This window comes from Eurypyga helias, unplaced genomic scaffold (genome assembly GCF_000690775.1).
Source record: "Eurypyga helias isolate BGI_N326 unplaced genomic scaffold, ASM69077v1 scaffold42659, whole genome shotgun sequence".
NCBI lineage: Eukaryota > Metazoa > Chordata > Aves > Eurypygiformes > Eurypygidae > Eurypyga > Eurypyga helias.
The window spans coordinates 1,028-11,547 of NW_010272204.1; the positions used below are offsets into that span (position 1 = coordinate 1,028).

General features: G+C 37.8%; 1 protein-coding gene across 1 annotated transcript in view; it reads right to left on the bottom strand.

The window, feature by feature from the left end:
* Positions 1 to 1,498: 1,498 nt before the first annotated feature.
* LOC104515181 (sacsin-like) overlaps positions 1,499 to 10,520 on the bottom strand; it is a 22,411-nt gene continuing 13,389 nt past the window's right edge. Inside the window, 1 exon segment of the mRNA XM_010159064.1 lies at positions 1,499 to 10,520. This exon segment is cut by the window's right edge and continues 16 nt beyond it. Coding sequence (XP_010157366.1) covers positions 1,733 to 10,520 — 8,788 coding nt within the window. The 3' untranslated portion in view covers positions 1,499 to 1,732.

Consider the following 10,520-nt stretch of genomic DNA (forward strand, 5'->3'; position numbering starts at 1 on the left):
AACAGTATTTTGGTATTTGCGCAATTATTTAGAATTAATAATTGTAAATTCAGGAAAGAGATTGTGTATTTACCTACATAAAAGAAAGCTTGAAATAATATGTAAATTTAGTCTACTTCATATAAAAACAAAGCACACCAGACAAATACATGTTTGCATTTTTCTTTATTAAAATTATGGCACTTAATATTTAATAGCAGAATTAGTAATAGGGCTTCACAATCAGAAGCAGGATCATTTTCCAAACATCACATTTCTTCCCACTACACTTTGCAAGTTTTTTCCAAAGACAACAAGCCCTTTATAATTTGCACAAAACTGAAGAAGCCTTCATCATGATTTTTTTATTTCTGGATTACAACACTATCAATGCTCTATCAGCCCTGCAAGCTCACTGTTTTTTTATTTTCCTTTGTATTCTGTACGTTAAATTACAGTTTTACTGTGCTGTCAGGTAAACAATCGCAATAGCATGTCACTGGAAAATGTTGAACATTTAACTTAAATGTGGCTGGTTCAGCAAAAAAAAAAATTCTTCCATTTAGCCTTTTTTTTTTTTTTTTTTTACAAATAGCTAATGCTGAACATATTGCATGACATTACCAAAAGTATTACAAACTATGAAAGAAAGTGTGTGAACTAAAAATCAGGCTTCTCTAGGGCTGTAGTGAAAAACAAAATAAAAAGACCATTATATTGCAGCACCTTTAAATCTGTAACAGAAAACAGTGCTCAGTGTACACCAAAAAATGGGTTACTGAATTGTACTATCATCAATGTTTGCTTGTGGAAAAATATATATATATATGTACACACACAAAGGCACACACTTAAGGAAAAAAAAAACAACCTCAAGCATTTAGACAACTGAAAACTGTGTTTTGGTGTTCAAAAAAAATCATAAAACACCATACAATAACGTTCACCAATTTTGTATCATCCACACATGCATTTTTCATTAAACAAAAGCTGACCGGCTCTAGAAAAAAGTAAATTAAATACTTCATTATTTTATAATAAAGTAAATGCAATCAATGCATGACATGAAGTTGCATGTTAAATCAAGTATCATTATTCAGCATTAAAACAGCTGTACCAGTTCACAGGTACTAAACTATCCTTCAATGTTCACAATGTGATGCGGCAGCAAATTTATGATCAGATCCAGCTGATAAGAGTATTACTATGAGTGACAAATGTCCACAGAACACAAAAGAATACAGAAATGCCTTGGAGCAATACCTCCAAAGGTACTTTAATTTCCATCCCATCTCCCATTTCATAGCATGTCCAGTCTTAAGATTAGCACATTGAAAATTGACATTACCGTTTTGGAAACATTATATTAAATGGAATAAAACTAACAAGGTTATAATTACAGGCTTCATCCAACAGAAAGCTAAGCTTTGGTTATATAAAGTGCAGTTTAATAATATGCCAATTCATCACAATACTGTACATACAGCTTTTTTTGCCGTTCATTTTCCCTGCAAATTGTAAAAAATATTCATGTTTTACAGGTTGCTTATACAGCAGGCTCAGTTAAAAAAAATCCCATTTAAATAAACTTCAACTCTAAGTACTTCAGTACCATCCACCTTTATGTGTAACGTTTCCAAACTGATTGGCGTAACCTCTTCGATGTTCAATAATCCTCACAGTTGCACTTGTATCCCGTGACATGAAATACCTAAGCTCTTGACAAGACAGTTCCCTAACTTCTTCAAATCTCTTATACTTTTTGCTGTATAAAGTTTTCAAGTTTTATTATGATACAAGCAGTACATTCCATCACTCTCATGGCAACTTCTGAAGTAAACCTATCATTAGGAATCTGTGGAAAAGGAAGTAAGTCAGGATACCTAGTTTTTAAGCTATCTACTCCATAAGCTTCCAATGTCTGAACATCATTTGTAAGCCCTTCAAGCTGCTGACTATATTCCTCTATTTTTTGTGCAAGGGCTGCTGGTTTTACGTCTTTGTCCGATTTGCCTTTCACAGCATACTCGGCTGCAATCAAGGCCAGTTTTGTAGAAAGGTAGCATTTAAAGCATACCCATTCATTGGCATTTTTATGAAGGTCATTTCTTGCAGCTGAAAAGTTAGCTCGGGCCTGCCTAAGCCATCGACGTGCCTCTACAGGATTGCCAACAGACCTGAACGTAGGTGGGACAAAGAAGCGTTGCGAGTAAGATGGCCCCGTGGAAGATGGACACTTTTCCTTATACTGTTGCCTTTCAGATTTGTGGCTGGTTGCTTCTTGATTCCATGAAGTATAAAATCTCTGAAATGAAAATTTATCTGACTGAAATCGAGAAGCAGAGGATGAAAATGGTCTTCTTGAAGCTCTGTCCATATTTTGATCCATAAAGGCCTGTTTTTCTAGCCTGTTAATCTCATTCTGCAAATGTTTGAAAACTTCATTAGCTATATCCAGATTCTCTGCGTTTTTATCTGGATGCCATTTAAGATACAGCCTCCTAATAATTTTCTTTCTTTCAGATTCTGGAAGCTTCCAAGCCTGTTCTATCACAGATGTCACTTCTCTTAAGATTTCTGGCAATGAGTTTGACTTTATCTTTTTTGGAGAGTGATGTTTTGAGGACATTGTTTTGTGACTCTCTCTACCAGTGAAGAGAGGTGGAACTGTCCTCGGTCCATGCACTGGAAACTCTGTCGGACTGGTTGGAGTAGAAGGTGTGCTATCCCTGCTCTGAGAGCTTTCCTCCGGTCTTGAAAATTTGTACAAGTCGAGAGAGCTCACTATTTTATATTCACTATATCCAATATCAATCTGGTAAATCTTCCCTAGGAAGCTGGGATTTTCATCATCTTCTCTTTCCACTTCCTGTACAATGATTGCATAGGTATAAGTTGGTTGATATGATCCATATATATCACCACCTTCAGCATCAACAAGGTAACCAACATATTCACCAGGATAGAAGACGTTCATTGGATCCATAAGGAGCGTATAGTGAATTTCAGCTGGTATAGGAGTGCCAGGTGTTGGCAGTTCAAGTTTTGATGGCTCAGAAGAGTCATACTTCACTCCTAAACTGTCAAGCTTCTCACTGATCCGGTAAATATCATTACAACCCAGCATGGCAATCAAATAGGATGTATCAGAAATCAGGTTGTCAGTTGCAGATTTCAAGGTCATTGCTAATGCTAAGAGGAAATTTATGTCTTTGCTGTCAGAATGCTGGATATAGAGCAGTATTACTGCATTTCCGTATCTCTTCAGGAAAGCAAATGTTTCACTTTTGCTGTGAGGAATAGGAGCAAAACCTTTAACTCTTAACGTTGTTTGCAACTTCTCAAAACAGGAAACTTTCAAACCTTCTCGCAAAGCTTTGCAAAGGCGTATTGCTTTTTCTTCGTTAGCTAAAAAAGCATTGTCATTTTCATGCTTCATAATCCTAATGAGTCCTGTGATGAATTGTTCTGAAGACAACAGTAGCTGTAACCTTCCTTGCAAAGAACATAATGCTCCAAACTGACAAATTTTGGGAGACTCTTCATCCAACTGTTCTTCAAGAATACTGCTAAGTAAGCGTGGCCTCAATTTCTGAGGGAATAACATTATCAATTTAGTATGAAAACCATGGTCTTTGCCTAAGTAACACTGGCTAAGATCAACAAGCATTTGGACACCAATGTTACCCTGGATTCTGCTTTTGTAGTGGGGCGCATCATCGAAAACTAAGATACTAGACTTTACCAACCTGCCATCTTGACTGGGAAGGTAAAGGGCAAAATCCCTCATATTCTCAAGGTCATTCCTAACCTTGACAGAATCATTCTGTAGACTTTTGAACAGGCCAGAAACTACTCTTTTAACTGTGCGCATTTCATTAGGATCCAATTGCTTTCCTTCAGAGTTCTTGAATATGCGACCTAGAACTTCAACATACTGCTTTGTTGAAATAATATCTTCAGTACCCAAATGTTTAAATAACTGATGGAAAGTACCAAGTTCTAACGGAAGCTTGTAAAGGTAAGGTTTAAAATCAGATTCATACTCAAGGTTTATTACCACCTCTTCAGGCTTAAGGAGCTTCCAACCTTCTTCCACCATTATAAAAGAAACTCCTCGAAGCTGAAAGCGGAATTCCCTTTTCTCTGTACTAAGAAATTCATAAATACTTCTTAGGACCTTAGCCCTAGTTTTCACCATGTCCTCATCCAAAGTTGTTATATTGCATATGTTCCTGCAGTTATTGATAACTTTGTCCAGGGGAGGGTCCAAGTTAACATTCAGCATAGTTAAAACTTGCTCAAGTTGTTCTTGTGCACCGAGACTACTTCCCTCTTGCTCTTTGATACTTAAAGGTGTTGCTTTCTCAGGAAGAATGGGACATGAAGTCCACAGCAACTGCAACACATCGGTCTGTTTGAATTTAGGATTCACCTGTGCCCCATTGAATCGTATAAGAGGAAGTGTCCCGTTAACTTCCTGATACTGAGGATGAAATCTAACAAATTCTGCTGGAGCTCGTTCAGGGCATAGAAAAGGAATTAATGACAATTCCTTTAGAAAATTTCCTGACAAAAGATCAGTTCTTTCCTGAAATATGTGATGAAGGAGGACATCGACAGTATTCTGTAGGGTTTCTTTAGACCAGTTTTCTGTATTCGCTCGCATGCTGATCTCCTTAGCGAACTGTAATAACTGTTGCTGTGAAATGATGAATTTCAATCCAATGTGTCGTAGAAAAGTTACCCACGATGGAAGGAATGCAGCTTGATTTTTCGGTTTTGTAAGTTGCTCTAATTTCTTAAAAAAATCTTGAGGTATAAAGAATTTTTCAGGAAGCATAACCTCAAAGACTTTTACAGTCCTGTCATAAAAATATTTTGCGGGTTTCAATCTATTGGTTGAATCATGAATGATCAAAATGCTTTCAAGCTTTTCAAACAGCTGTTCTTTCATTTCTGAAATTTCTTCAATGCTAGTTAGCCTATTCTTTAAGTAGATCAAATGTTCCAATTTTGCATCATAAGACAGACTTTCAATTTTTGGCAAAAGATGTTTCAGGTACACTTCAAGATCATCCACAGAGACACAGCCAAGCACAGTATACAAATCTTTCAAATGAACCTTCTCTTCAAGAAAAGCTGATGAAGTCGACTGTGTCCATCTGTCTACCTCTACTGATGGGATGCTTTTCGTTAGGACGTAACAGGTCCCGTATTTTGAAATGCTGATGTACCGCCCACTAATCGATTTGTAACATGGAAGAGACTTTAAAATTTTAATGTCATCCTGAGATGTCAAATGACATAAATTGCAATTGAAGTACATTAGGAGAGCCTCAAAGTCACTTTCTGCTAGCTTTTCAGTCCTAAAAGTGGATGTCTGTACCATATATTGTATGGCTTTCAGAATGCTTGAAGGATTATCTATATTTGCTGTACATCCTGACAACAAAGGCACTAAAGCACTGTCTTTGGAGCAAATTTTGTTCAATGCCAGCTGAATACAGCCTGTTTTCATTAAAGCATGAAAGACTTTATCACTCTGAGCATTTGGATAAACAGCTATATGCATAATGCTGAGGGGGAGCAAAACATCACACTCTGGCACAACAAGATGATTAGCTGAGACAGTAAACTTTACACCTGGGAGCAAAGTCCAGTCCTTCAAGGTTTCAACAACATCATTGAATTTTGCTTGCATATCTTCTTGCTCTTCCTTAATATTTATAGACTCACTAATGAAATGCCAGGCGTTTTTAAGCCAAGATTCACTCGCAAAGTTTTCCTTCCATTTCATACAATTTCTAGTTTTGTATTCCCTAGGCAACACAGACGATAACAATTCGGCAAGACTTGTGATATCAAAGACTTTTGCTACTTTACTGTTCAATAAAATACTGTTGTATCTCAAATACAGTGTGTTCATGAAGAGATCCTTGCGAGATGGAATCAGTTCATGGTACGTTGTTAAGAACTTCGGTCGCTTTGAATCAAAAATTTGCAAAACATTGTCAAGAGTAATAAGGAGTGGCAAGCCCTCAATTTGGATTTCATTTTCCTCTGCATCTTTAAAACAGTAGTCAACCAGAAGTTTGAGACTATGGAAGAGTTTTAAATTTGTCTGCTGAAGACGACAGGGTAACTTTCCAATGTGGCAATTAGAGTCTGGAAAAGAGAATGTCATCAAAAATGACCGGACATCAGGAGGTGTCACATAGGTGACAGGAATATCTGCATCTACCAGACAGTGGTAAAGATTTGCCGTTTCATCACAGTTATATACCAAATTAAATCCAATTTCTAAGAGTAAATGCTTGAGTCTGTAAACATTTTCAGCAACTGTCTTCCGCGTTGTGATGTTGTATTCTGTATTTTTGAGATGCTGCAATTCATCTTGCAGTAAATTGTCAAAAAATGGCCTGCCTTTGTTCCCAGTAGACATGTTAACCCATGTGATGATGACAGCAGAATGCAAATCAGAACCATCAATATTTGGAGCTCGCATGACAGGTAAAAGACGCTTCAGATCTTCATAAATGCAACTGTAAACTGCTTTCACTAAACAATACCAGTCTGGCTGAATATCAAGTCTATTAACAGGAAAAAAGGATAAAAATTTTTTTAAAGTGTCTTTGACAACATGAACAGGTGTGTTTTGCAGCACCGATACAGTAGGATCAGATCCTGGAAAATAACGTTTCTTCAGCTGAATCAGAAGTTCCACATAGGCTGGTGCTATCAAGGCTGTCATTAGGCTACTATTCCAGTCGCTTCTTACTCCAACACCATTATCATCACGCCATAGATTTCTTCTTGCAGAATCCAGAGCAAAGTGTCCATTCACATGAAAAGGTAACCCGGTTTCTAAAGACAGTGGTAAGAAACAGAATGCTCGGTGGGGTTTCTTGTAATTATGAGTAATGCAAGCTGCTACCCCACCACGTGGAAAAAGTGTAATGTCCTCATTCTTGTGGGCTGAAACCACACTTTTAGATACCTTTTCCATGGCAGAAAAGCCCGACCTGTTACAAATTAACCATGTTGTAAGATTTCCTTCCGAGTCTTCAGTATCCATTGTGTAAGTAATCTGTTGCACAGGTATTTCACTCAGCTGCTTTTTTTTAGTTACGCTGTCAATTACAGATGCATGGAATTGCTTTCGTTTCAGTCTGTCTCCATCAGTGATTTTCCCTTGTACAGAATACAACACATTCAGTGCTCCTGTTGTTTTTTCTATCTCACAAATAGAAATTTTTTCCATGTGGTTCAAAAACATTAAGAGTTCAGCTCCATCTGTACGCAGCTTATCTAAAAGATTTTGGACCATTCTATCTGAGCATGGAACCGAGGAAATTTCTGATACTTTCGCCATTTCTCCATTGCGAAGAGGAAACCTAAACATTGTGCAGTTATCCAGTTTGAAGTGATTTCCTAAGTAGAGGTCCAGCACATCCGAGAACTGTGTTCTGAAATCTGCATCTAGATCTCTAAACATGCGGCCAGGACTTGTTGATGTTGCACCTGGTGCATATCTAGCATGAGGATCAAAAATACAAAGTATATCATTGCCAGATATGAAAGAAGGGCAATCAGTAATGTGATAAACAGAATTGAAACCTATACCATATTGTCCAGTTTTACAGGGGTTTCCTACTTTTGTACCTTTTCCAAGGTTCTGAATTCCTCGAATATCATCTTCTGTGAAAGGCTGATTGTTGTAAACGCACAGTGCTGGTCCTTGAAGTGGTGTCCATTTCTCATCAAAGATTCTATCAGCTGGATGCTGTCTAGGATCAAACACAAAACAGATCTCTGTAGCTTTTGCATCATCAGCATTCTGAAGGAGCTCTTTCAGCATTTCTTTTTCTGAAGGGTAGGCATTAAGAATGCTTTTAATTCTACTTGTCAGCTTTTCTTTCTGACCAAATTCTGTTCCAAGGGTAGTAAAACAGATATTGGATGCATATCTTTCTAAAGCTTTATGGCGTTTTGGTATTGCTCCAAGCTTTACTGCAACTTCTCTTGGAATATCACCATGACAATATTTAACAGTCGTGTCTTTAACTTTAATCCACGGACAGTCATTGTAACACAAAGATTTTGCAGGCAGAAGTGCAAGACGAGTGTCAGGTAACAAAATCTCACCATACTTCTTCTCACAGAATTCCTGCTTCTTCTCCCTAATGAGGCCCCATATTCCTTCACTAATTATTCTCCTGCAAAGCTGAAAGTTGTCCTCTGTTAGTTCTTTGGTCCCTCTTTTCTGATTTATTAATTCCAGAACTACAGCAAAATCTTCAACTGTAAACGCCTGTCTTACACCCACACTTTCAAATAGTTCACGGAAACTGTTTTTGTATTTATTAGGCAACTGATAGAGATAGGGTGCTGCTTCAAAATTCAAATGAAAAGACACTTTTGTTGGATCAACATACACATTCTCAACCAGAATAAAACTACAGTTTGTCAGTTGTTCAATTATCATAGCTTTTGTTGATTCATTCTGTAACATTGCTTCATGTAGATATTTGTAACAAGCATTAGTGATATTTTCCTGATATAACGTGATTCCATCAAATGACTTTGCAACCTCTTCTAACTGATTTATGACCAAATTAACAGCTGGTTTCTTCAGTAAACCCAAAAATTCTTTGACAGCTAATGACAAAGCACCGCAACCTTTAAAGGAGTGGGAATTTTCATTAAGAATTGGTTGTATTAGGCAAACTATATCTTGATGATCGGCAGTGAAAAGGTCAGTTGCTGAAAACATTGCTTCAGGCTGAAAATCACTGCCTTTCCAGTGCAGTGAGAAGCCTGCTGGTTTACTAAGGAAAGGAAGGAAAGGGATGGTTTGACATTTTGCAGCAAATTCTTTAGCTCTAGGGTCCCTAGATTTTAGTTTTTCATCAATAAGACTCAATATAATACTGCTTCTCAGGCAAGCTGCAGCATGGTCAGTGTTGTTAATTTCAGCTACCGACTCTGCACGTTCTATCAGATCTTCCCACAAAATGTCATCTTTAGCCATTCCCAACTGAACAAGTTTAACCAAACTAACGGGGTTAAGATAATCCTGAGTGGTACCATAAGGAAACCTTCCATCTTCAGCATCATATAACCTTGCAACTCGTCCTTCAGGATGGATCAGTCTTGATGGTGTAACTAATGGATGACCATCCAACGAACAGGGAATACATGGAGTAACACGAAGAATTCCTGAGAACTCCTCAACTTTTTCATTGAGAACATAACGCATCAAAGGATCACGCAGCTCTGCCTCAATCTCCTGAACATTAGGAAAAAATACCTCAGAAAAGAACTGTTTTTCAGAGAAGGTGTTCTCCAAAAGTATGAATTTGCATCCTGCTTCTTCAAAGCCTGTCTTAACCCAGGATGGGAGATCTACAGCACACAGGTTTTTGGAACCAGTTTTTTTAAGGTACTTCAGAAAGATCTTAAAGGCTGGCGGTCCAACATCTGGTCGTTTCAGTATAGAGTCATCTAAAAACCTTACATTCTTCATGGAAACCCAAGAGAAACCATCAGAAAACACCTTGATCCCTTCTTTGCTTTTCATATGAGCTATGTCTTCATAAAACCCTTGACAAATAACAGAAAAATCATCGTGAACTGAATCGGGATCTGGCCACACAGCACAGTAACTGTAGTCTACTAGCTCGCCATTGATTGCCATGTCACGTAGAACACAAAGTGCTTCTATGTAGGCTTTTACAATAACATGCCTCATGAATACTGTATTCCATCTTCCTTTTGTGTCTGTTTTCCAGATTTCTTTCCGATTTGAAGTAACTGCAAAGCAGCCATTTATATGAAGAGGTAAGCCTGTTTTTATTCGTAGAGGTAAATAGCAGAATACTTCACCTATGTTGTTGCAATTAGGCTTCACTATCCACTTTCGATCCTGGGTTTCAGATAGCAAAACTCCTACTCCACCACAGGGAACAAGACCCAGTCTTCGTCCACTTTCATGTAACGAAAATTTTAAAGCATCTCCAGTGTCCATGCAAGAACATATAAGCCACGTAGTTGAATCTACTGTTTTCTGTGGCAATTCATCAGCTGATCTTTTTATCTGCCCTGATTTAGCCATTTCAAATAAAGAAGCTGGATCATCTTCCGTACCTCTGAAGAGTGGGGACTGTAAATCGGCGATTCGCCTAAATACATGGTGAAATTCTTCCACTACTATCTGTAAGATACACGAGGACTTTGGTGTTTCAGTGGGAAGCTTTTTACTACTGCTGCTGCATACCTTCATGAGTTTAGCCGCTTCCTTTAAAACGGTTACGTTTGGCACAGTCAAGGCTTTGGAAGAACACAGATTTTTTTTGATAGTGACAACATCTTGTGCCACCCCAGGATCATCTGCCTCAATTTTCAAGTATTTCAAAACCATTGAATTTACACTCTGAGCAAATATTATGAGTCTATGACCACAAATGCTAAATTCATCCACAAGAGAATAAATGTCTGCTGTATTGTAACATGCACTGCTGACTTCACTCACTTTAGCT